General features: G+C 37.4%; 1 protein-coding gene and 1 long non-coding RNA gene across 4 annotated transcripts; one reads left to right on the forward strand and one right to left on the reverse strand.

Moving 5' to 3' along the window:
• Window positions 1-3,383: 3,383 nt before the first annotated feature.
• Window positions 3,384-15,754, reverse strand: LOC121730961. 2 transcript variants are annotated; one of them, XM_042120212.1, is made up of 9 exons: window positions 15,595-15,754; window positions 12,870-13,043; window positions 11,998-12,183; window positions 10,587-10,722; window positions 9,741-9,891; window positions 7,600-7,762; window positions 6,560-6,949; window positions 5,334-5,371; window positions 3,384-3,605 (listed from the first exon to the last, which is right to left on the reverse strand). In XM_042120212.1, exons 2-9 carry the CDS (start codon window positions 13,038-13,040, stop codon window positions 3,584-3,586), a joined length of 1,257 nt encoding a protein of 418 aa, XP_041976146.1. In that variant the 5' UTR covers window positions 13,041-13,043; window positions 15,595-15,754; the 3' UTR covers window positions 3,384-3,583. The 2 variants fall into 2 exon arrangements, with proteins under 2 accessions (XP_041976146.1, XP_041976145.1); XM_042120211.1 differs by lacking the exons at window positions 3,384-3,605; window positions 5,334-5,371 and having other exon boundaries at window positions 6,115-6,949.
• A 423-nt stretch (window positions 15,755-16,177) lies between these two features.
• Window positions 16,178-20,507, forward strand: LOC121730966. 2 transcript variants are annotated; one of them, XR_006036171.1, is made up of 4 exons: window positions 16,178-16,240; window positions 18,757-18,881; window positions 19,430-19,751; window positions 20,324-20,507. It is a non-coding gene; the product is annotated as an uncharacterized LOC121730966 (long non-coding RNA). The 2 variants fall into 2 exon arrangements; XR_006036172.1 differs by lacking the exon at window positions 18,757-18,881 and having other exon boundaries at window positions 16,206-16,240.
• The last annotated feature ends 6,433 nt before the right edge of the window (window positions 20,508-26,940 follow it).

The raw sequence follows: 26,940 nt of genomic DNA on the forward strand, positions 1-26,940 counted from the left end.
GTATTGTTATTTTGTAAAGTATTTTATATTATTATACATCCATTGGCTTGATAAATGCTGATATTGTTAATTGTTTTATTGACAATGTGGGAACAAAATTGCGTTTTAATATACCTGTCAGTCTGTCTGTTAGCCTACTGTGTATAGAATGTCTAGAACTTTCGATAGTCTTAGTGTGTATACATTCGTATCTTACCTTTAGCTAAAATAAGTATAGTACCCGGCCGAAAAGATTCGAAAAGAGATGTTCTAATAATGAAGCTGATTTTACACGCATTTTCTGCGTACACTCAAATATCTTTTTTCAAAGTTTTTTCGGCTGGGCACAATAAATATATTGTGTGAAGATTTATTTCGCTCGAAAGCTGTATATATACCTATAGAAGTTATGTTAAAATTTATAAAAGTGTATGTTCAATTGTATTTTTACTTAGCGCGTTGAATTATATAATATATTGTAACGTTTTGTGAGAGATAGTCTGAGCCGTTTCACTAACTCCGGTTAGCATCAATCGTTGTTTAAATCATGCCTCTCATTTGTTAACACGAAGAACGAGAAAGATAGTTAATCAACGATTATCTTAAACCGTCGCAGGTGAAATCGCCTCTAACTCTTCAAATGTTAAATTATATTTATTCGAAATTATATGCTTAATAATTTTAATGATATAGTTAAATTCAGTAATACTAGAAGTTTGCAAACTCTCATCATGCTGTGACTGAATGCAAGAATTTAATATTCTAAAATTAAAATTGGCAATTTACATTAGCTATCCTCTTATTTATAGTCTCAGTCGGTAAAATAACAGTAAACAATTAACAAATGTTTTTTTGTTAATATGCAGAATGACTGAAATTTAAAGTCAGAGTATAAATTAAAATTAAAATAATATTTATTTCTTTGATCTCCATCAGAAAATCGTAAAAGAAGTGTTATTAGAACTAAATTTGTGTCTTTACTCACCAAGTTTTGTTAGATTTCAGATCTTTAAACAATCTGTATTTAAAATGATACTAGATATTAATAAGCTTGTATCTAAATACTAGTGATAGCATAGGTTTTTTATTTCTAGGACACTATGGCATATTTACTGACTATATTTCTAGCTCTTTTTATTATGTTAAGAGAAAATATTAGTTTTCTTCGAATAGGTTCCAAAACTACTGGACTGATTAAGATGAATTTTGGCACAGATATAAAATAAACTAATAAATAATAAATAAATTCTTTATTGAGAGCTTCTAAGGCCCAAATTGTTAGTAACAAATATCTTAAAAACTAGGTTAGTGGGTAGTATTTTATAAGTTTTGAGTGACATTTATCTTCTAACTAGAACCCTTAAATGTGCAGCTCGACAAGGCTTTATATGAAAGTGCTGCTGGTAAAGGAGAACTGTCAAAAATGACGTTTTTGTATGATGGCGTTTTTGCCACGTTTATTTAAAGCCTTGTTGAGCTGTACTGGTAATTTTTTTGCTCTCTTTGTTTTGTGTTGGTGACTTTTATTTGATGTAGAAATAGCAGTCAGTAAGAATGTGTGTCCTTGTTTGTTTGAACTGCACATGAAACCTATAAAGTAGATTTTAGCAGTGTGATAATAGTCCTTCTAAAAATGAAACAAGATTTGAGAAAGTATTTAAATATTTGATTGTAGTCCCTATCTATAGTACCCATCAATCCCCAAGCGGCAGCCGGCTATCGCATAGCAATTGAAAATCTATTGTGTCTGCGATACCCACGATGGAGGTGTTAAAGGCCGCACTCAGAGTCATTTTATGAAAAGTTGGACAGTTGTCGAAATCTTCGTTAAAGTTATGTCACCAATTCACTATTATATTATGTCTACTTATCTACATTATCTGTCAAACTCTTCATTAAATTGAAGCTTAATGAAGCGTTTGACAGATAATGTATGGGGCTTATGTCAAAATTTTGAATTAATTACATTTAAGTAATTAATGTTCCACTCTAAGTGCGGTAGTTAGTTAATCAACTAGTTTAACGTTTTATATGCAAACGGGCTTAATTCAGATTGCAATAAAATCTGCTAGCAAGTTAAATCAATATAAAAAGTAATGTGTGATTAATTATATGATTTTTAGCTCATAAATTGTTTTAGATGGACTATTATCTTCCATCTTATTTTCCAGTCCAGAAATTACCGATTCTTTTCATACCAAACTTGAAATATTATGTAGGTACTGTAATTAGTTTTGTCAGTAATTTTTTATAACACAAATCATTATAGCAGTGTAAAGAAAGTAATATAACATTATGTTCTACATGTGTACTTTATTTTTCCTGTAGCTCATAAAGTTAATATACCTAGCGGAATAGAGCAACAATCTCGAGCTGTCAAACGAAACCGAAATTAGTTTTCGTCTGTGTGAAAAATATGTGTACGTATACACTTACACAAGCATGATTGAACATGATTTCTATGAGATTAAATTGTCAACGTGCGGCACGTGCCGACTGGACGTAAAAAAAAGAGTGCGGCTGTCATGTATCACACGTCTCTTTTTACCATGCAGTGTTACTGATAGTGACATCTCTCTTGCTCAGGCCTTTGTTTCTCTATTCCGCTAGGTATATTAACTTTATGCTGTAGCCTCAATAAAATCAAACCATAGACTAAGGAAATACTAAAATAGTATTTCCTTAGTCTATGATGAAACATAGTATGAAGTTAGCACCTTTTATATTCCCCGTACTAATAAAAAATTATACGACGTATAAGCTTTACAACGTTTTGTCTTTATCTATCGTATGGCTTTTTTAAAGCATCTGACAAAACCAAAACAGAGGGCTACTGACCCAAAAAATCAAACATTGTCCTTCTCTCTTCACACTCACGCCTGTCTTTCATATGCCAGGTGAAAAAGGACGACGCGGATTCATCGCCAAGTTAGGTTTTACTTGAATAAAAGACGAACTATTAATGATTATGAAAAAAGTATTTTTAGATGTTAAAAAATATTAAAGAAAAGACAGTAAACTTCGAAGATCTAAGCAAAAAGTGTCTAAAACAAGGTATTTTGTAAAAAAGAAACTAAGAAACTATCGAGCATTTTTTTAGTAGGTAATCTTTTTGAACATTTTAATCTTCATGAACTGAAGTTACTTGTGTAAAAAACAGTTTTCTAGACCTTACAGATTTTGAGATCTAGGTTTAAGTATGTAGTCAAGTTAGGGTCAGGTGCATTCTTAATAGCGTATTCTTTTTTATAATTTGTATTAGTAAGACGAGCAAAATATAATATAGCCCAGTCAAAATATCTTGAGACGGGAGACTCCGAAGTCAAAATATCATTAAACTATTTTGACCGGTCCTATATGGTGGGTATTAAAATGATAAGTCATAATATGCATAACGCATGCAATGAAATGGTTTGAATTTTTTTTATTATTATAAAAAATATAAAACATGAGAAGTTGTAGACGCTTTATGCGCTGAGTTTAAAATCCTGGGATATTTTCTACCAAGAACGGCCTAGGATTTTCTAGAAATATCTAAGATAAAACTTTAAAACAATACATTGCCATCTGTAGCGCGTAGACATTCGTGTGTGTAGGTATTGTATTATATATGACAGCGAATAAATCTGAAAAAAAATGCATTCTATGAATCAGTCTTTATAAATAAGTACTAGGTATATTAATAACGATCCATTATAAAATAATATTAAGTAATAACTAATCAAATGGTACTTATTGTAAAGGACTATGAGAAGAAACGTCCCCACCAACCAACAGAGCAGAAACAGATGACATTCGAAAGATCTACTAGAATAGAGAATTTTTTACTATGGCGACATCTGTCAAATACGTGGGGTTGCAGTGCAATTCCATCAAACTTGGCGCGGCGTCGTCATCGTGCCATGACACGACGCCGCCACCCTGATACGGTGCGACGCCGCACAGTGTCCCGGTGACGCGAACGGTGCACCGCGCGCCCCTATTCAGGGTAAAACTTCCGAAAAATGGCGTTCCAAACTAAAACGAGGCATGTGAAATACCTATCAAACAAAGTCGCGTAGTGGAAATATTGTCAGATTTCAATCGAACTAAATGGGCCACGGGGCGGCGCACTGTTCGTGACACCGGAAGTCGGAACACGCGTCACGTGTCACGGTGGCAGCGTCGTATCGTGGCACGGTGACGATGCCGCGCCGTGTTTGATGGTGACGCGGCCTTAGGTTTTATAATAATATATTGTTTTTATTTTATTTTTTCTCTTTTACTTACGGATCATATTAATATTATTGTCTTCAATTAAATCGTCATTTGTTTGTACATGAAATTAAAAACCAGCACAGTGCGTATATATGCGGGTCACGCGCAATACCGCTCTGTAGTACCGCTAGTTTTTGATAATTTTTGTATCGTCAATGAATGTACATTTGTAACGTGTTTTTCACAACCAACAATACCATCTCAGTTACGTTCAAAAGAATTTGAACGAAAAGTTTCTTTATACTTCTTCGAATACATTTTCTTAGTTGATCGACTCAATTACTTATTTATGAAGTTTTCTTAGCCGTGATAGTTTTTCTTTAAAGTCAGCATAATATCTCCTTCGAATTTTTCCACATTTCCAGAAGCAACCTGAGCTAAACAGTTAGGTAAACCTGAGCCTGAAACCTGAGCTAAAACAATTTGAGCTAGTGGAAGGGGGGACATTGGACTCAACGATTTTTTCCATTTTAAAACTTCATATTTTCACAAGTGGATCCCTAAATCGAAAAATGATCTTTGAATACTCTGAATAATATTTTTTAAAAACGTACCCAACGACACCCCACACGATAGGATAGACGCGGAAAAAAATCACCCCCGCTTGATGTGTATGGGGAGGTACCATAAAAAAATAAAGAATTTAAATACCATTTTGTCGCCATCATTAAGATAATATGCATACATGCCGAATCACAGCTTTGTTGACCCTATAGTCTCTGAAAACAGCGGGCGGAACAACCGCGGACAGACAGACAGACACACAGACGGACGGACAGACCGAAACTATAAGCGTTCCTTGTTGACTACGGAACCCTGATATGCTTTTTGTTTCTAGAAAAAAGTGATTTTTTTGTTCAAAAATAAACATCTTTTTTTTGGAGAAAAGGTTATTTTTCTAATAAACCCAATTGATTTTGAAACTGACACTGGTACTTAAGACTTTTCTGGGTCCCAGTGAACAAAACGAGACGCATCCCATGACTGTTGAAGGGTGGGGACGGGGTCCATACAAAATCCCCCATAGGCCTTTTACTTACTTACTTATTAAAAATTACAATAAATAATAATTCATTAAGTACTTAATTGTTACCTACCTAATCATTTTATTTTGATTGCTATTATATTTTAAAACCTGTAAAATGAAAAATAGTATTACAATCACTGCGGTAAGAAGTACTAATCAGATAATAAAGATGTATATTTATATGTTACCGGTAATGTGCGTAAACCAGTAATTAGACTGCAGATTAACAAGGTATTCTGCAGATTGTCTGGGTCAGTTTACAGTTAGAGTGCACTTTTATTCTCTTTTAATTTCATTAAATTACATACTTAAATAATGTTCTTGTTTGAATAAAACAGACTTATTTAATTGTAGAGAAATATTTACTTAATATAAATTTTTGGACATAAACAAAGGAATAAATTATTAAATTTTGCGTAAAATTTTACTCCATTATTAAAATAAGTAATATTATAAGTTTTAACAGATTGTATCAACTAAAAAAATAGGCCCAGTGCGAGTCGGTTTCTTCGCGGTTACTTCGCGCACGAAGGGTTTAGTACTGTTATTGAGCGAAAGTTGGCAAAAAATTGCGTCTTGTATTTGTTGTTAAAGCGGCACCAGAAATACACAACCTGTGAAAATTTCAGAAGTCGATAAAGCTAGAGCGGTTCTTGAGTTCTCGAGACAGACGGACAGACGTCGAAGTCTCAGTAATAGGGTTCCTTTTTACCCTTTGGGTACGGAACCCTAAAAACCAATCAAAACAACAGCCTTAGGTTGACAAGCTTAAGTGAAAGTTTTTAGGAATGTTATTAAAAATTACCTAAGGCTTTTTTTATTTAAAAATTTCACACTTTAGCGGATGGTATCAGGGAATCTGCAGATTACCTAGGTAATGTGCACGTTAACGTATTCTAAATTCTTACGCGGTAACATGTATTACGTTGGTATAATATTATGTTATATTAATTTTAAAAATCTATACTCTACACCCAGTAGCCACGTATACCTAATATAATAGTAGTATACCTCTGTATATTATTGAGTTAAAGATAAGTAATCGTTAAATAACTGCAAGTGCGGCCAAAACTTAGTTTAGGTCTACTGCACGGAGCAGCTCGAGGCCTTAGCCGGCTCGGGCTTGACCTGGTTCAACTTTCTTTCCCTCTCTAGCATCGCTATCCTCTTATCCTTCTCCTCGACCTGAGCGGACAGGGACTCCGCTCTCTCCAAGGAGATCCTCAGCTGCTGCAGCAGGCCGCTGGCGTCGTCTCGCGCCAGGCGAGGGGGAGTGGGGGCCTTTGCGGTTCTTACCGGGGCCTTCGAGTCTACGCCGTTGACGCTCCGATAGAACGGAGTGGTTCTGAAGAATGTCTGCTCCTGAGGAGTCAGGAGATAGAACGCAGTCTTCTCAGCGTCATTGTTGTCTATACTTTCAAGTACGGTGCTCAGTTTCTCCACGTACATCGCTTGGAGGGAAGGCTTTAGGTTCTCAATGAGATTGTTTCTCTGGTCCCAGAAGTACGGGATGTTTTTGTTTTGGATTGCGTCGTGTAGTTTTTGCACCATGTCTCGGAATAGCACGCTCAGTTTGGTCTCCCAGTAGCGCTTGTTGTTGGTCTCTTCTATCTTCCAGAGAAAGAGGGTTTTGATGTAGTAGCTCGCGATGGGCTTCATGCCCTGGGCGTCGCGGAGTTTTTTCAACTAGAACGAAAAAAAGGATTGATTAAAGAACTAAATATACCACACTTTTAACAAGTTAGGGAAGGCGTGGCAGCTTGAAAGGGCGTCGTACTTAAGCTGGGAACAATATATCTGCCTATGCCTTACTCCCTAAAATCCGCCTTGAATTTGGGTAGGTAAGGGTCAGTTATGGACTATGGTGATTTTCATGAGATAGCTAACATCGTACAAAGCTTAAGCAATTCGTTTGTACCATTGAATGGTCGTAGGTCCACTACGTCATTTGGTCGTAATTCGTAATTATGTCAATTTTATTGTGCAATATCACGTACCTATTGTGGCATATATTATTGACCGTCTACGTCTAGGGTTGATATTGAACGCGAAACGAACGACAATCGGTCGTGACTAGATATGAACTAGAATTAGATAACACGAAACCGATAATATCATATATGTAACTAGTTATTTTTTGCAATCTTATCAGTTAAAAGGTTCACCTAAGTTATAATCGTAAGAAAACTCAACCGCTTTATGTAGCTTATTAACTTTAACAGTTTATAACCGGGGGCCCGATTATCAAGATTCAAGCCTCGAATGTCGTTTCGCAAGTGCCCGTGAGGCAGCCTGCAATCGAAAAGAGTATGTAAAAGAGCTGTAGTGGCACTAACAAGTCGTATAGTAAACTTGAGGTTCTTGCAGTCTTTAATCATCTCCCTCTCGAAGTCTTGGAAGGAGAGCCTCCAGGCGCGGTTCTGCAGCTCGGCGTTGGACTCGGCCTTGTTCGGCTTCGGCACCACGAACCATTCCGTGCAGCGGTGACCGCGGGGCTTTCTGCATCAAAGTTGGTTGCTATTAATGTTAATAGGTCTACTTAAATTAATGGAGTGCCAATGAACGCGCAAATCAACGCATGTATGGTCTGACGTCTGTCAAGAAAGAGAAGAAAATAATAGAGTCGCCACTTGTATCCTTTTACAGGAAAGATAGATATGTACCTTATATTTCCTGTAAAAGACCTATATAGTCTCTCTTTTACAGGAAAGATATGTAAAGGGTGTCTCAGCGCCGATTTTCATCTTTGAAAATTTGTATAAAAAAAACAAATTGTATTTATAATATTTTTATTGTAGTAAATTAAAGTGTATTAGTGCGGATTTTATGTACGGAATATTACACCGTCAAGGTGTCTTCCATCACGGCGAATGCACTCTTCAAATCGGACACGTGAATTTGCCGAGACGTGCCGAAGGATGTCCGCTGGTATGGCTCTCACTTCTGTCGTTATTTTAGTCTTCAGCTGTTCCAAATTTGTAAGAGAGGTATCAAAAACTCTTGCTTTGAAATAACCCCATAAATCTAAAGCCAAAATTCTTTGAATGCTTGACCGATGGAGGCTTAAAGAGGCAGCATGTTTTTTAAGTGAGCATCTTGGAAGCTCCGCGACCGCAGCGGCGACGCGGTTGATGTTTTCAATCGATCGCACAGGTCTATTTCGTGGTCCAATTGAATGATTTAGTAAACATCCTGTCGCTCTTAACTTCTCTACCCACGACTTAATTAATTGAGTACTCGGGGCATCACTCAAACGGTGGATTTCATAGCGACTATAAAATTTACGCCGTGCTTCACTCAACGAAAACCCATTGCATAAGTACGCTTCTACTGCGTACGCGCGGTGCGCACCAGACCACTCCGCCATGGCGATCAAAAAATCCGCACTCGTCACCTATCGAACGCTACCACTCCACTCCAGCTAACCCCGAAGGTTGCCGAGAAATTCGTGTTTAAAGTTGAAAATCGGCGCTGAGACACCCTTTATGTCTTTTCTGTAAAAGACCTACAGTCTCTCTTTTACAGGAATGATAGGTATGTACCTATCTTTGCTGTAAAAGAGAGACTACTACACTGATGCAGCATGTTGATACTTCAAAGTCCACATCCTAGTCTAGTCCTAGTAGGTAAGTACTACTAGTAGGCGCGTCGAGCAGCCGCATAGTGCGATTTGGCTCATACAATCAATCCAAACTAGTATTATATATTCGTAAGTGTGTCTGTCTGTCACCTCTTCAAGCTTAAACTGCTGAACCGATTTTGCTGAAATTCGGTACGGAAATACTTCGAGTCCCCGGAAAGGACCAGCATAATATGGCTGTATATTATAGGATGCGTAACGTCATAAGAACTGGCCAGTACCTATACTGGGTTATATTTAGAAACTTTGTAGTCAAAACTCTTGCAGGGATGAGATTGGGTCCGATCTAAGGGGAGACGAGCAGGGCATCATTACCGCCCAAAGCGGTAAGAATGAGGGGCGGCAAAATTTACTTATTCCTATCTTCCAAAATAGTCACAGAATATATATTAGTAGTACCAAACATAGTCATTAGCTATCCACCATCCAGGTTAGAGAATTTTATCTAATATCTTCCAATTACATCAGGTTGAATAGCGGAAATATTTACTTAAACACCTAAGGTGATAAAGGTCCAATTTCATCAATAACTGTTAAAATTAATTCTCGAATTAGTATCATGTTTCCTCTTTCATTTTTTATATGAATGAAAGAGAAAACATGCCATTTTAACAAGCTGTTAACATTAACAGACGTTGGTGAAATTGGGCCTAAGGGAGATCGCAGACTCGATCGCACAAAAAGTCTGTCGTCTGCGATCTCCCTAAATATCTCCCAACAAAACTAATCCATGACTTACCTAAATGGTTTTCTGTATGTAAAGGGGCGAAAATGATCTTTGCCTGGAGCAGCTAACTGCTAAATAGCTAGATCGGGCTCTGTTACTCTTGTACTGACCTGTACCCGGGCGGCCAGCGCGGCAGAATAAACCGGATGACGGGCACCAGGTCGATGTCCAGCACAAAGGCTTCTTCCCCGGGGCTGTTGCGGACGAGCAACGTGTATGCTGGACCCGACGACTTGTACTTTAAAATGTAGGTCTTGCCGCCTGGTGACGAAAAAGTGAGTGTTCATATAATATTACGTCCAGTGGCGGCCTTACCCATTGGACCCAGGCCCGGGCGGAAGATCTTTGCGAGATCCTTTGTCTTACGAAAAATACCTTGCGAGGCCCCTGCAAGAGCCCCGGGCGATTGCCCTGTTCGCCACCCCCTAGGGCCGCCACTGGTTACGTCACTCCTTAAGGGTCAATTCAGACCGCAACGCGACGCGTTGATGCATTTCTAAATTTGTATTGAATTGACAGACTTGTATGACGTCTCACGCAATTGAAGTCTGTCAATTTAATACCATCAAATTTAGAAATGCATGATCTACGCGTCGCGTTGCGAAATGCGATCTGAATTGACCCTATTAGGGCTTGATTAAACTTACCGAGTAGGCAAGATAGTGCACTCGGACAAGCTTATATTAATACCTATGTTTATTATGGAAGTGCTCGGCCGTGGGCACTGTCTCGCCACTCTACTCGGTCGGTGTAATCAAGGCATAGGAGAAAAATTTACACATTTAGTCATGCCATATGTTTAAGGTACTTATATATTAAAAAAATCGGCCATGGCCACGAAGGGTTCCGTACTATTCATTAAAGAGCAAAAATTGGTAAAAAATGAGCTTTTTTTTGTATTGGTCATTTATTTTATTTAAATTTTATTATTGATTATAAATGGAACTGTCACCGACCTACAGTGGCTTTGTAGTCCATGTCGTTAAGGGCCTTCTGTACGACGCTGTTCAGCCAGAACCGGAACTTGTTCTGCAGCAGGTACTTGTTGGTGTCGCGCCAATCACGAGTCACCTTGTGAGAGCTCTCCCAGTCCTGAAAGGGAGGAAATATGGTCAGTTTTGTGTAAAGCCAAAATTGCACTGGTTGGCAACCACTGGCAGTGGGCAGTTGGCACCATCAAGGAGTTAATTGATCAGTAAACCAATGTTAGAGTCTACATTGCCATATACTTTAATAGTTGGCCCTTTAAAACATGGGCTGCGCATACCTACACTACATTCAGCCATTTTGTTACTTTTAAAAATATAATTTAACCATATTCTGCGAGAATAAATCTGTTTTGCTAACGTCGTATCGAATTCATCAGAAAATTAGAATAAAAGGTTTAAAAGCAACATGCCTTAGATATGCATTAAAGAAAAGCTGTGGAATAAATCATCGTGCATGATTACCTGCCACTAGTTGAGAATTGAGATGAGAGGTGGTCAGAGCTGTTGATGATTGTATCTTGACAAGATTGTCGAGACAGCAATCTCGTGCAATCACGTTGTACCTTCTCGTCGCGATGATTAATAACAATTTTATCTCCTCATATCTTAACAAGATCCTCAAAGACAATCCCGTCGTACCTCCTTGCATCTCGTCGTAAGTCATAACTCCATCAATCTCGCAGTACCACCAGCAATATCGTCGTACCTCCTGCCATCTCGCCGTACCTCCATCAATCTCGCCGTACCACCAGCAATCTCGTCGTACCTCCTGCCATCTCGCCGTACCTCCATCAATCTCGTCGTACCTCCTGCAATCTCGCCGTACCTCCATCAATCTCGTCGTACCAGCAATCTCGTCGTACCTCCTGCCATCTCGCCGTACCTCCATCAATCTCGTCGTACCAGCAATCTCGTCGTACCTCCTGTCATCTCGCCGTACCTCCATCAATCTCGTCGTATCAGCAATCTCGTCGTACCTCCTGTCATCTCGCCGTACCTCCATCAATCTCGTCGTACCTCCTGTCATCTCGCCGTACCTCCTGCCATCTCGCCGTACCTCCATCAATCTCGTTGTACCAGCAATCTCGTCGTACCTCCTGCCATCTCACCGTACCTCCATCAATCTCGTCGTACCAGCAATCTCGTCGTACCTCCTGTCATCTCGCCGTACCTCCATCAATCTCGTCGTATCAGCAATCTCGTCGTCCCTTCTGCTTATCTAGATGGTCGAAGGCGTGTATCTTGAGGCGCACGAAGCCCGGTCTGTCGGGCTCGACGACGATGTTCTTCCTAATGGTCGAAGGCAACAATGTCGTCGTACCTCCATCAATCTCGTCGTACCTCCTTCAATCTCGTCATACCAGCAATCTCGTCGTACCTTCTGCTTATCCAGATGGTCGAAGCCGTGTATCTTGAGGCGCACGAAGCCCGGTCTGTCGGGCTCGACGATGATCCCGTCATCGCCGTCGCCGTAGCTGACCGGCAGCCGTATCACGATGTCCATGTCGAACTCGTCCAGGCGGCCCACTTTGATGCCGTCCGACACGCTCCCGCCGTACGTCACCTTTAAAGGGATCATTCATTAGCCGGCCGCTAGATGATCAATTTTATTGTGTCATATCACGCTTCAATTTTATTGAACAATTTATTTGACAATAAAATTGAAAAGCGGGTGCGTTCGATATCAACCCTAGACCGTCAATAATATTACACAATACGTGATATTGCACAATAAAAATGATCGTCTAGGGGCCCGCTTTACGTAACCTTAAAGAGCTTCCCTTTGAATTTTGATGATACTATCGTACTGTATTCGTGGGCGAGTGATTCTCTACCAGAAGTTAAGGCGTATCTGACTTTTTTGACACAGACCAACATTAAAATATTGTTCAGGCAGACTAATCTGCAATCCTGTTAACATAGCACAAAACAAAGTGATAATATTTTACAGACTAGAGTGTGTGTGTCCCTATGCCTATACTCCCTTACAAAAGTAGCAGCACAGAAAAAAATCGGCCAAGTGCGAGTTGGATTCGCGCGCGAAGGGTTCCGTTGGCACGGAGGCTCCCAAACAAAATTACATATTTTTGCCTATTTTTGCTCTTAAATGGTTTTAAGAGCAAAAATAGGCAAAAATATGTAATTTTGTTTGGGAGCCTCCCTTAAATATTTAGTTTATTTTATTTTTATAATCAATTATAATTTATAATACTATACTTTATAGTATAGTATGTGGGATAATATACTCACTTGGCTGGCGTATTTTTTGAAGTAATTGCATTGCTTCTCCATGTTCTTTTTGATTTGGTCGAACACACATTTGAAGACTTCTTGTGACCGTTTGAAGTCGTCGTACTTTATCGTTATAAACTGCTCCGACACCTGCTGCAGGTACACGTCGAGATTTCGCCGTTTTGCCATTTTCTAAAAAAAAAAAGACTTTTTGAAGTGACATAAGCGGATGAAGCGGGTCAGTAATAATAATATCTATAAACGTCAGTTTTCAAATTATAATTTGAAAACTGACGTTTATAGGTACGCGCACAGTTTGTCGGCGCGTGCCGGGGCGTGTCGGGGCGGATCTTGGCTCAGCGCAGCGCAACGCGCCGGGTCGCATCGCATTGATGGATTTTGAGTACTTTGGATAGCTCCAGTGTGACCACTCTTAAATCACTCGTGACTCGATATATCAAAAACGTTTCTACGATTCTACTAAAATCTACTAGACCATGTTTTAGCTTCTACCGAAAATCTACCTTTATTAATCAATGTATTCTACGTGGTTGAAACTAAAATGTTTATATGGACTGTCGTAATTATGCATTTTAAATTTTTATATTATTTATTATATAATATCGATCTTCTATTAAAATTGGACTACTAAATCGTCATTCATTTGACCTCAAATCTACCAAAAAGTGGAAATCTATGTGAAGTGTGGTCACACTGTTGCCGGGGCGCAGCGGGTTTGTCGGGCCTTGCCGGGCCTTGTCGCATTGACGGAAATCCGCCGCGCCCCGACACAGTGTGCAATACGCGCATTCGCTTCCATACAAATTGTATGGAGGCGGATTTTTGCGATGCGACCCGGCACGCTGAGCCCCAGCACGGCCCGTCTCAATGTGATCACTCCCTATATTTTGCACAATGGCTTTAGGACTAGAAAAATGATTTGAAATAAAAAATTTGGATTCTACGTAAAGCTAGCATACATAGAATATAGTATAGCTAGATGATGAAGTACGTAAGATCCAATGTTTGTTAAAATAATTAGGGAAATAATGAGTAATTGGCCTTATGTTAGTTAGCCGGTTCATCCACTCATGTCATAAATTTTATAGCCTTGCAAACTTGTTTGGACGAGATATATGGAAAATTCGTCACACGTCAAAGGAGGTAAGAATCAAGAGGTCCAAGTGTAGGAGAAGTGCAGGAGGAACTTCCGGTTTGAAATCCGTTTTTTTACGACTTTATAGCAGAAGGAGTTATGTTCTGAGTGACATATTATCTGTCAAACTCTTCATTAAATTCATTAAATTGAAAAGGTTAAAGGTCTGAGTGCGCTGTGCGACATTTACTGCCGAATCGCCGCGCCGGTCTGAGTCGAACATTAATTACTTAAATGTAATTAATTTAAAATTTTGACACAAGCCTCATACATTATCTGTCAAGTGTCAAACTCTTCATTAAATTGAAGGTTTATCTTAATTAAAATAATATGTCTCTGAGTACGGCGGTTAGACTCTGACCTCTGTATATAAATAAGGCTTCATATTAAAATAATATTATCTATTTTTACTTTTTAGTCACCATTTTGTATTTTTTTTTTTTAATGGTACACGTCCGCCGGCCGGCAAATGACCAGTCGGATTTCCTGATGATAAGCAACAAACTAGTCTATTGCATCATTGTCATTTTACAATGTAAACGTGAAAGAAATGAATTACAGTTTAACTTATTACTTACAAAGTAATATGAATAGATTTTAACAAAAACACTTATTTACCTTTAAAATTTAAAATAATTATGAATTATTATTTAGCTGCTGGCTGAGGAATAATCTAAATACAAACAAAACATTAAATTTGGCTGAATGAATGTGCCATTGTATTCGGTGACGGATTAACCCTTAATCAAATTAAGCAATTGCCTAGCCTAGGGCATCACGTCTGAGGGGAAGTTTTAAAGGCCCACAGGCATGGATTGCTTAGGCCTTAGGGCATCAAGTACTTAGTCTTAATCCGTCACAGATTGTATTGCTTCAAGTGGTTATAGTTTAGTAGTGTGAAATATTCACTAACAATGTTTCCATACATACAAGGCTAAGTTGTAGTTATGCCTTAATATAATATACTTAAGAGGATACACCAGGGGCTAGAGAAATGAAAAAAAAGTACCTACGTGTAATATCTATAGCTGTCTCCTTTATCTCAAGCCTATACCGCAGAACGCGATAGAGACAACTGCAGAAAATCAACGTATCGTTGTCCCCTGATTCCTTTTCCAAAACTTAACCGATTTAAGTACTTTTTTCATTAAAGATTAAATAAAGGCTTGAGCTGTGTTCCTATGTTTTATTTTTTTATATAATCTAGCCAAATCTGTTTTCTGGATGTGCCATCTTTTTTGGGTTATTGAACGTTCATACCTTATTTAATAATTAAATTATGAAAAAAAAAGAAACATAGGGACATTGTATTAGTGGCCGTAGATATTCAGGAAAAAAAATACAACTCTAATAGCATTATCCAGGGAGGAAACAGGGGACTACGTTTGTATGGAAAAAGGGCGGTGTGGACTCCTCTTAAATGAATTAAAACTGCTCTACATTTAGCTACAATTCATAAAGTCGTATTTATACAAAATATCTGTCACAACGAAAACACTACGAGTAGGTACTTAAGTTATGAAACATTATTAGAACTTGTTTGTAATATTATGTTGATATTGATAAGTATATGTATGCAACACTTACAAACTTCCAGCCTCCTCACGGATTGTAGCACTATTGCATCGCATTGGGTTCCTTAGGGACTTTTTATAATTCTCGGCGCGTTTTTTTTCAGTCAAAACGCATACGTGTACCAGTGAACGCTCCACACGACTGTCCGTCACAAAAACGGCGTGCATATAGACGCGTATAGACGCCGGTGTAAATGTTTATAGACGGATTATTCTGAGTCACGACTCTTACGTCTGTCGCCAGCTGATAAGTGGAGCCCGCGTATTACAAAACACATATTTCGCAGAAATCCCTAAGTGTTACTGACGTTTAGTAAGTAGGTATAAGGTTTGTTTCTTCAATAGTGCATTTGTGGAATAAAGTTTTTAAACAATCAAGAACGCTATTGAAAAAATAAGCTCCTATAAAATAACTCAGAAACTGAGCATGGGCTCCGTGCCGGGCACACAATGCCAGTAGTGGCGTTTTGTGGTTGTGGCCGATGGCCCGTGTACTATAAAGATCTTTTGCTCTTTAAGGGCCCCTTAAAGAGCAAAAGAGCTTTATAGTAAAGCTTAATAATAATAAAAATAATTTTTGGAAGTGAAATTTTAAAGAAAACGGTCAAACAGCCAAAATCAGGCAATAGGTTAAATTAGAGATACTTAAGCATTGCCAAGTAAATCCATATCTAATGACTATTATAATAAATATAAAACTAACACTTAGTTGTAAATTATTGTTAATAAATACTACCTATTTATATAAAAATGTATTTTCAATTGTGTTAGTAACGCTAAAATCGAAAACGGCTGAACGGATTGGGCTATATTTATCTACTCTTAAAATATTCGTAGAAGTCCAGGGAAGGTTTTAAAATGACACGTAGTTCACCGGGACAACTAGTCTATTAATTAAATTAATGTTAATGACTGCAGCTTGGCTATACATTATACAATTTACTTGATATCTTAACTGGGAGTTTGGTTTGACTCTAATACGATTAGCGATATAGCTTGGTTTGGCTCAACATGACTAATGATTTGGCTCTACAGTCTAACTCTAAAGTCTAAACTTTAGACTGTAGAGCCAAATCATTAGTCAAGCTACTAGCTCTACATATTTTCTTTTAGACTCTAAAGAAAATGTAGAGCTCTACGCGGTAACGGTAGCTTTTTGAAAGCGGAACAAGTGTTGCTAGATCAGGGGATTTCCCCCTAGATTTAGGGGGTTTTCAACCAAGTTAGGGGCAAAACAGGAGGAAAAAATATTTAGGGGATTTTTTAGGGGAAATTCAAAATACACGTCAAATACAGTTTTTTTGCCAAATATCACGTTCCTAATATTTTTTACCATCTTAAAATTACTTGAGTGCCACAACAACTAATCGAGGTCGAGATTCGAGATGTTTAAAAGATGAATACAGTTCAACGAGGCTTTAAATGAATATGTCAATGATGTCAATGGGCGCTGCTGGTAAAGGAGAACTGTCAAAAATGACGTTTGTGTATGATAGAAGCGGTAGTTCCTTTTCTCGCCACGTTCATATACAGCCTTTTTGAGCTATAATAAAGTTCAGTAATATATTTTTATTGAATAAGAATAATAAGAAAAAGTAATCTAGGTGATTTCTAGGGGGAAATCAAATTAGTTTAGGAGTATGGCGCCGAGACCATCTGGCAACACTGAACGGAACCCTATAGTAGAGGAGGGGAGGGTGCTCTTTTTGTAGTCACTCGAGCGTCATGGAGACCTAGTAGGTTTTTTACATTCTAAGGTAAAACTGATAAAAAAATAATCAGAGCGTTTTTTTATTTAAGCGGTGGGTTCAAAAACTGCAGCCATTTTAAAGTTTTGAAAAAGAAAATATAATATTCACAAAATTGCTTATTTAGGTAAATTATAAATATATTTAAGACAACAAGGACTAAATCATTTAGTTTAGTGCAAAATAAAATATCTGCGAAGCTTTTTTTTTTAAACGGGCTTTGGCCCATCACACATTCCCACCACTGTATCTCCTGTGTCGCCAGGATCTACAGCGGTATCCAACCACGAAAACCCTTTGATATGATCTCAGGGAGCCCGAGGGACATGCTAAAGCTGTTTTGGGACCCGCAACGAAACTAATCAGAAGAAAATAGGAGGAGTAGGAAGAATTCCAGATTCCCTCCCCAATATAAAGCGGGAGACAGCACAAAGTTGCAGTGACCGAAAGTCAAAGAACTGGAAGAGGGAAGCACCACGGGAATAAACGTTAATAATAATAGTGACTACTACGCTAGAGCTAAATTAATTTATTGTGTTAGACTGTTGCCAGTAGTAATTGTGACAAAAACGCTTGAAGGCACGGAAGTTCCTAGCGCTGTCCACGAGATCACCGTAGTATGCGACACCAGATGTACAGAGTAGGTTGTTTAGCATTGTAGTTCTTTCCTCCTGCCAGAGACTGCACTCCCAGAGAACATGACGAGCTGTTTGTTCAAAGCCTTCGGTCGAGCACTCGCACATGGGTGATGCTACTAGATTAAATCCGTAGAGTTTGGCCTTAAAATTTCCATGACCGGTCAGGAATTGAGAAACGCAGTGATCAATATCTATCCAATGTTTGGACAGCCGTTCACGAATATTAGGCAAAAAATTATAAAGATGTCGCCCTTTGGTGGAACAGTCCCATCGCGTCTGCCATTCGGAGATTAGGCTTTGCAAAGAGTTTTCTAAAGGTTCAAACAATCTTGCTATTTTAATTTTATCCCGAGCGCTTAAAAAAATCTGCGAAGCTTACTTCGGAAAATATGAAGCTTTATTTTTTATATTTTAAATCGTCAGTGCTTTATATGGAAGCTTCTTTGGGGTATACTAAACATCCCCTATCTTAATCTGACAGATCCGATGACATTTCAATATAAAAAATAATACCACGTGAGAAATCTGGTTTCTATACCATGAATGACCATGACAACTAGACACAATAATATGTCGGAAGTCTATACAATGCTTAATCTGACACGCTCGAGCTAATCCCGAAATTTGCCCGAAATCCTCTCTTCCCCTCCCCAACTACTATATTTGTCTTTGATTAGGCATCTTTGACAATTTTTTGTAAAACTATTCTGTCATAACTCATAATAATGGCATTGAATGCCCCAATAATAAAACATTAAAATTAAAAAAGTATATACTTATTTTAAACAGGGACGGACCTCAAAATCGTTACTAGTAATAACTATCGACATGTACTAAATATTGTTCTCCACCAATATGACGTGTTTGCAAACAAAGTAGCTAAATAATAGATTAAATATGCACGAATGTGAATGGTAAGTTCGGAAATAGTAGAATAGGTACTAGTTTTGTCAAATTAGTTTTGTCTTTTCATGAGGGTAATCACGAGGGTAATATCACGGACGTAAAAAAAGGGTAATATAATGTGCCGCTGCCGCTAAGACGCGCCAAGAGCGACGATAGTTGCCCCAACCTCCTGGCTCTTCCCGAAGTTTCCTAGATTTTTCCAAAAAAATATTTTATACGAAAACGAGCTTTTGCCCGCGGCTTCGCTCGCGTTAAAAAGTATTATTATATACAAACTTTCATCCCCTATTTGAACCCCATGGGGTTGGAATTTATCAAAATCCTTTCTTAGCGGATGCCTACGTTATAACATCTACCTGCATGCCAAATTTCAGCCCGATCCGTGCAGTGGTTTGGGCTGTGCGTTGATAGATCACTATGTCAATCAGTCAGTCACCTTTGAGTTTTATATATATAGATAGAATAGATAGATAGAAGATATTACTCTTCATCTCGTTTCACAAAATATAAGAAGACTTATAAAATTAATTTCATAATAACTAGGACAATTTTTTAGTCCTAAAGAGCCAGATACAAAAAGGTACTGGCCATGGACAACATTGCTTTCGCCTGGGACTTCAGCAGAGGAATCTCCTCTAACTTCTTGGTCGTGGTTTGGACGGCCATCTGACGCATCATCGAGAGACAAGCCTAGGGTTAATTCTACGCCTGCGGAACCTTCGGGGTCGCCTAGAGTTGGCAAGCACTTCATGAAATGGCTGGCTTTGTTACTCGGCGGGTCTACTGCGGCAATTTTAGCCTATTTATACAAACGCAAGAGGAAAGACAACGTTACGAAAGACCAAAATGTAGAAACATCAGATTGGCCACGAAAAAAGGTAGGGCGCTTTTCGTTCCTTTGTAACACCTCCATCGTGGATATCGCAGACATAATAGATTTTCAATTGCTATGCAAAGCTGGCTGTCGCTTTGGCGATTGATGAATTTACAGTCTTAACACGCTTTTATAAGCTTGGGCTGTATGTATGTAGCGGAATCTTTGAGCACGATTCTTACCTATCTTCAGTAGTCTAATTAATTCGAAGAGCCCATGAGAATGAAATAATTTGTTAAAATTATTTTTTTCAACTATTAGGATAAGTATAATTTTTAAGAGATTTCGGAGCCTAAACATAATAAGGACACATATTTTCCCCTTTATAAGGTGTAGATTTAAGTATCTACTTATAAATCATCAGTTTAAAAGTTAACACAATGTTTAGTCCTTGTCTGATACGTTATAAAGGTCGCTTGAGAGACAAAGTTTAAACATTACGTCACAACGTCTGTATAAATTGTGAATGTTTTAACAACAAAGCTAGTATTTTGGAGAAGGAACCATCGAAATAGAATACACACATACATTTTTCCAATGATAATGTTAAAAATATTATTTCACTTTCTCTTACAGAAAATTAATCAATACAGACCGTTCTACATCTGCGAATAACGAATAACTTTCCGGAACAATTCTGAAACAAACACCCCACGGATCAGTTGAAGAAATTTTAAGAACTCTCAAAATAAATGAAACCCAAAACCGTGTTACACTATCGGCAATTATAAACTCAATAAAGGAAGTGGAGTTATAACAACGCCTTGTTTGACGCCAACCGGATATTAAGGTCGGTTCACACCGAATACGCGGCATCTTGATAACGACATTCCTCTATATTACAAGTAGAAGAATTTAAAATGTTGCGCCGCGTCATTTCACGTCACGTCTGTTTTTATATTTGAGCAAACGGTTCACCTGATGGAAAGCAACTACCGTCGACTATGGACGCTCGCAACATCAGATGAGTTAATACAGGTACGTTGCCAACCTAGTTGCCAAGAGGATACACCAGGGGCTAGAGAAATGAAAAAAAAGTACGTGTAAAACTTAACCGATTTAAGTACTTTTTTCATTAAAGATTAAAGAAAGGCTTAGCTGTGTTCCTATGTTTTATTTTTTTTTGTATAATCTAGCCAAATCTGTTTTCTGGATGTTTGAACACAGCGGAAAATCTGGCCATTTTCTTTGGGTTTTTGAACGTTCATATCTTATTTAATAATAATAAAAAAAGGAAAACATAGGGACATTGTATTAGTGGCCGTAGATATTCAGGAAAAAAATTATAACTCTACTAGCATTATCCAGGGAGAAAACAGGGGACAACGTTTGTATGGAAAAAAGGGCGGCGTGGACTCCTCTTAAGAGGAGTATGCTCTTTTCTGTATGTCTTGGTATGAACCTACCCTAAGGCTGCCTTCACATTAAGTCGCGAGTAGTGCGGCAGCCGCGCGACTTAGTATGGAGCCGCGCGGCTTTTTAATTTATTTATTAATTTTATTCTTGCACTTACTTCGAGGTTTCCTCACAAGTTACATCGAGCTGCATTTAAGGGAAAGTCGGTTACAAAAAGTCAATTTTGAAACAAAATATATTTAATAATACCACCGTTCTTACAAATGACTGTCATTGAACAGTTCCAACCTCCCACAGTATAAACAAAACCGTCTACAACATTTCCGCTCAAAGTCACAAACATTCGTTGACAACTCGAAATGCCGTTAGTTGTGAAAATTAACCTAAAATATAAAAATAACTAGAGCTACTACTTAAACTGATATGCTTAATGAGATGCAACTCCGCCCCAAAATAAAACTAAAGACAAGTTGCATCTATACGGGGGCGGCTCCGATCCGATACCGGCGCGATCGAACGGGTAAGTACAGATTTGTCGGCACGATATCGCATCGGGGCCGCGTTCAGTCCACCTTACGACGTCTATTGCACGATATCTACAAAACTTACGGTGTATCAACAGGTACAACTGACGAATATATTTAGGTTTGCACCAGGGCTCGGAACCGGTATTTTTTACCTGGTTAAAGCGCTCTTTAAGCGGTTTTTGGATTTGTGTTCGCTCGGAGCGAAATCGAGATGCGCGTATTACTTCTGAAATTAACTTTTCTCGCGGAAAGTAACTAGTGCAGTGATATCTTCTATCCCTTTCACCATCTAATAGCCAATAGGCCATAACTTAACAATGGGTGAGGGTCGTGGTGTGTGAGGGTAGAGCGAACGATATCGCGAACGGTTTTAACCGGTATTTTGAGCAGGAGCAGTTTCATTTTGCTCTTTGATCAAAACCAGGAATAATTTCGGTCCGTTCAGAGCGGAATCGAAATGAAAACGCTCTTTTGGAAATGTATAGCGTTTCTAACGAACAGGATCGCGAGATTAACCAGGTTTCCGAGCCCTGGTTTGCACTGCGATACCGGCGCTTGGGCCCGCGCGCATACTATCTCCTAGTAGACCATAAATAAAAAATTAATTTAACGTTAGTTATTTAAAAATAAATATTAAAAATTAAATCGAAATTAAAGACCAGAGTTTGGACTAAGATTACTACAAATATTTCGTCTAAATTTGGAATAAATCTAGATAATATTTAGAATACACTATGTCTGCGTCGGTTTAGTTCTGCGTTTGGACGGACACGCGATTGCTCGTGAAACAACACTTGTATATTTCACTACGTAATAACTGGTGTTATTTTTAATTTTACGGAACAATTTCACCCTATGTAGCGCTCACACACGTCAGGCAAGCAGCTTGCCAAGTAGCTTGTCAAGCAACTTGCCTGGCGTGTGAATCCAACGTTACACTTGCTTGTAGCTTTACAGACTAATGCTAACTGCAGACAGTTAGCAGGGCTCTCAAACGGAAAAAATATTCAAATAATTATTCGACTACATGTAAATATTTGATCTGATTGGCATTTTTCTGATAAATGTAATGATTTTATTTGGCACTGGAATAATATACATTTTCAAATTGGCGGTCGCCTCCTAGCCTCGCTAATCGCTATTTAACATCGATGCAAATTTTCAAAGAAATGTAAGTGACGTGACTATTAACGAACATCAAACTTTTACACCCTTACTAATAAAAACATGTATACTGTGTATTTGTCACCGTAAGATTGTAAACACCGCGAGATTGTAATATGACGAAGTGATGGATTGTAACCAAACAGTTTTCCGATGATTTTAAATTAATTATTGATGTATAACATTGAATAAAATTTAGATATATTTAAAGTGCAGTTTGAATTATAAATTAGGTTAATTTTAATAACCGAACATTCAAACATCACTTTAAATATATCTAAATTTTATTCAATGTTATACATCTCATACTGTTTGGCATTGAAGTTATTTTAAATACGAAATAATTAATTTAAAATCACCGGAAAACTGTTAGTTTACAATCCATCACTTCGTCATATTACAATCTCGCGGTGTTTACAATCTTACGGTGACATATACAAACTTTATAGAAAATGTTATCGTCGTCTATCAAGAGACTTACAAAGTATTATACAAAGACACAACATTGTGTCAATTATCAATATACAGTCTGTATACAATGTGTATCTTTTTATCATTAAGAGGTTAAAGTTTTGTTTACATTTCATTGAAAATTTGTCTCTGTCCGTGACTGTACACAACATGATGAACAATACTGATATATACATTATAGCGTATACTATACACGTTATCAACAAGTACCCTGACCGTCTAACACTTCCGAAACGATCGGCCAACGCCAGACGCACTTCAAGTAGTTCGGACCAACGTACCACATCAAATCGACTGCAATATATTTAGTAATTTCAAGTTTTCAACGTTAAGTATCCCCTAGCGGGTACTTAAAGGTATCGATCTCTAAAGTTTTCAACAATGTTGAAACATCACCTTAGTTCTTAGGAACTAAAAACTTAGGAGTGACACGAGCATTGGTAATTTTTTTTTCTGAGATACATGACCCTAAAACGGCTAGAGAATACTCAACATTAACGCCTCTAGAGACTAGTCAACCGACGCTGAGAGCAGCGAAACAGCGGCGAACCGATTTACTGTCTCATCCACCACACGACTATGCGTTATATTGCATCTCGCTCTATTCCTGTTTCGCATTGGTTTCGCAGATATTTCGCAGTTCGCAGCCTCGGTGGACTAGAGGCGTAGGTTGCGGTTGGTAAAAACGAGCATATTCTTGCTTGATGAGAAGGACTTGGCATGTTTGATCAAACTACTTGAACGTGTAATGGCTATAACATACACAAATATAACTTTATTTACAAAAATATATTAATTTGCTTATATTCACAACTCACTTTCCCCTTCTGGGGTATTTTATTCAACAGAAAATGTGTAGCTGATGTGGAAATTAGTTTTAGTGCTGGTTTAAATTGGCACAGTAGATGGCGCCAGCTACTAGATGTTAGAGTGGATTAAAACAAGCCACGGACGTAAGAAAAATACGGACGTAGCATTACACTATAAAGAGAGGCTATAGCGCACATCACATCACAATTCTGATGAATCTAATGATACTGGCACCAGTTACTGTATTAAAGTAAATCAGCACTCATTAGGATCATACAAAGGACTTAAACTATGCAACAAAATACAAAAGAAATGCTTATACATGATATTTGGCAACTACATATATGGAGTCTGACTCGAAAAATATAATTTTGATTTCTGATATATAAATTAGTTATTTTGTTTTGACACAATTTTCTACAATAATAATTGTCTATGCAATGGTCTACTTTTGAATATGTCTAAAGACTTGGCGGGCAGTAAAAAGAATTGCTGAATTTTTTACTATCGAAGTTAGATTCAATTTTGATGATTTTAAAATTAAATTGTTACCTTTTTGAGAAATTTGAAAAGACCATTACATGTATATTTGCATAGTGATTATAACTTAAGTAGTAATTGTTAATTTTACATATAATTTTGATACTTTCTCGTTAAACATACTTTCTAGAATCTAAAGTACACCTTAGACTTGTAAAATTGACACATTATAATATAGATTTTAAAATGTTATTGCCATATTTTGTAAATAATAGATAATTTGCAAGTAAATATAATCAGACGGATATTTTTGAATACGTAAAGTTTTACAAAACTGAACTTTAAAAGACGCCCGCAACCCTGTTGGCAAAATTCGTCTATCGCGCGGGAACCGTACACTTTTCCGGAATGTCCTTTCCCGGGTCTCAAGGTATCTCCATACCAAATTTCAGCAAAATCGGTGCAGCGGTTTGGGCAGAGGTAACAGACCGATAGACAAGAAATATGGATTTATATGTACGATTTAAAATTAATCATAGGCCCACTGCAGGCCTGGGCCAACATAATTTAGTTGGGTTTTGTTAAACACAGCGGTAACAAGACAACTGTTAAGTTGACAATATTATCTAACTAAACAACACCTGAATCAATCTTTCTGATGGGTAGTACATTGATTTTTAGATTCAATAAAAATTTTATTTTTAATTATATTTTGTTTATTTAATAAGTAATTATAATTTAGTCATTTGTGCAGTAGTATAAAACCTCACGCATTATACGCGTTTAAAAGGACTAGACGCGTCAAGGACGAAAATCCAACAGCAAACAAGTTGAAAGTTATGGAGGTAAATAAAATTTATAATAAACAATCTATCCACTGATGTATCATATAAAGTAGAACGGTGCAATCGAGAAATGTTAATATGTCAATACATCAACGCTCAAACGAAATATATTACAATATTTATTATGACAAACAAAACTTACTGTATATTTACCAGGGCTCAGAAACCGGTTGCAGAACAAAACCGGTTTCGGTCATTGACCCCAAACCGAAATCGATTTTGGTTTAAGGATGCACTTTACCGGTAAAAACCGGTTAACGCAGAATACCGGTTTTTCTTTAATTTCGGTTTTGGTATTGAAAATTAACCGGTAATTTGCCGCGCGCGACGTTGCCACCCCGTGCGCAAGCGAAAAGTAAGATTTTGCATCAAGGTATACCATGGTTGAGAAGGTGCTGACGGAACTGATTCCTTATAGATACAAGTTTGGGGGTTTTAGCGTTGTTTTAATAACGGAAAGTATATGTTAATGTGCAAATTATATTCATCAGAATTCAGTAATAGTAATGGACATTGAAATTACTATGTAGTGCTGTAGGATGAATATTATGATTTATGCCTGTTATCGGCAACCATCTCGTTTCAGACAATTTTGATTTTTACAAAATGATTATACAGATTTTAATAGGTTAATAATTAGTTTTCTATTAGGTATTTAACAACTATCAGTTAAAAAATGTAGTGTTTATTTTTTATTTTACTCGACTTAAAAAGTGTATTTATTTTATAGTCTAAGTCAGCGGCAGGCAACAGGCGACGCGAAAGGTCGAATTTTGGACCGCGAAATATTGTAAATATTAATTTAAAAATTTTAAAAACTCATGGTGTATTACGAACACTTTAAAGAACTTGCTCCCGTTGGAAATTTAACTTAAGGTTAATTTTTCAACAAATTAGACAAAATATCTTAACTAACGAATTTTTTTTTGAACTTCCGTCCTCATTGTACATAAAAAAATGTTTAAATAATTTTCGTAAAAATTTTTCACTTCGTGGAGCCCTTAAACATCCTACTTCCTACTAATATTATAAAGGCGAAAGTTTGTTTGGATGTATGGATGTTTGTTACTATTTCACGCAAAAACTACTGAACAGATTTTAATGAAACTTTACAATAATATAGCTTATACATCAGAATAACACATAGGCTACAATTTTAACCGACTTTCAAAATGGGGAGGTATTATGTTCGTTTTTTTATGTTCAACGATTACTCCACCGTTTGTTAACGAATTTTCAAAATTTTTCTTTTGGTATATAGGGTATCATCTCAATTTGGTATTATATTCACAAAAGTGGTGATCTGATGAAGGATCCATAAGTAATCGAAGGAGCTCCTCAAAATTTATAGAAAAACATTGGTGACTTCGGTTTCGTGAGAAGTATTTTTTTATTGAATACTTAATTGATTTTTTTATCTCGATCACAACCATAGTGATATTTAAGAGATTTCGAGACAGAGCAGTAGTTGATAGTTTTTTTAGTTGTGTGAAGGCAAATAAAGGTTATAGCTTATTGAGATTAATTATCATAAAGCATT

Source organism: Aricia agestis, chromosome 10 (assembly GCF_905147365.1).
Source record: "Aricia agestis chromosome 10, ilAriAges1.1, whole genome shotgun sequence".
Classification (NCBI taxonomy): domain Eukaryota; kingdom Metazoa; phylum Arthropoda; class Insecta; order Lepidoptera; family Lycaenidae; genus Aricia; species Aricia agestis.

Bases quoted from the DNA above. Each gene is read 5' to 3' on its own strand.
- LOC121730961 (XM_042120211.1), bottom strand. From the start codon at position 13,040: ATGGCAAAACGGCGAAATCTCGACGTGTACCTGCAGCAGGTGTCGGAG. The intron at 12,184-12,869 runs GTGAGTATATTA...ATCCCTTTAAAG, and splicing joins TCAAAAAATACGCCAGCCAA to GTGACGTACGGCGGGAGCGT. The intron at 9,892-10,586 runs GTCGGTGACAGT...TTTCGTCACCAG, and splicing joins GGACTACAAAGCCACTGTAG to GCGGCAAGACCTACATTTTA.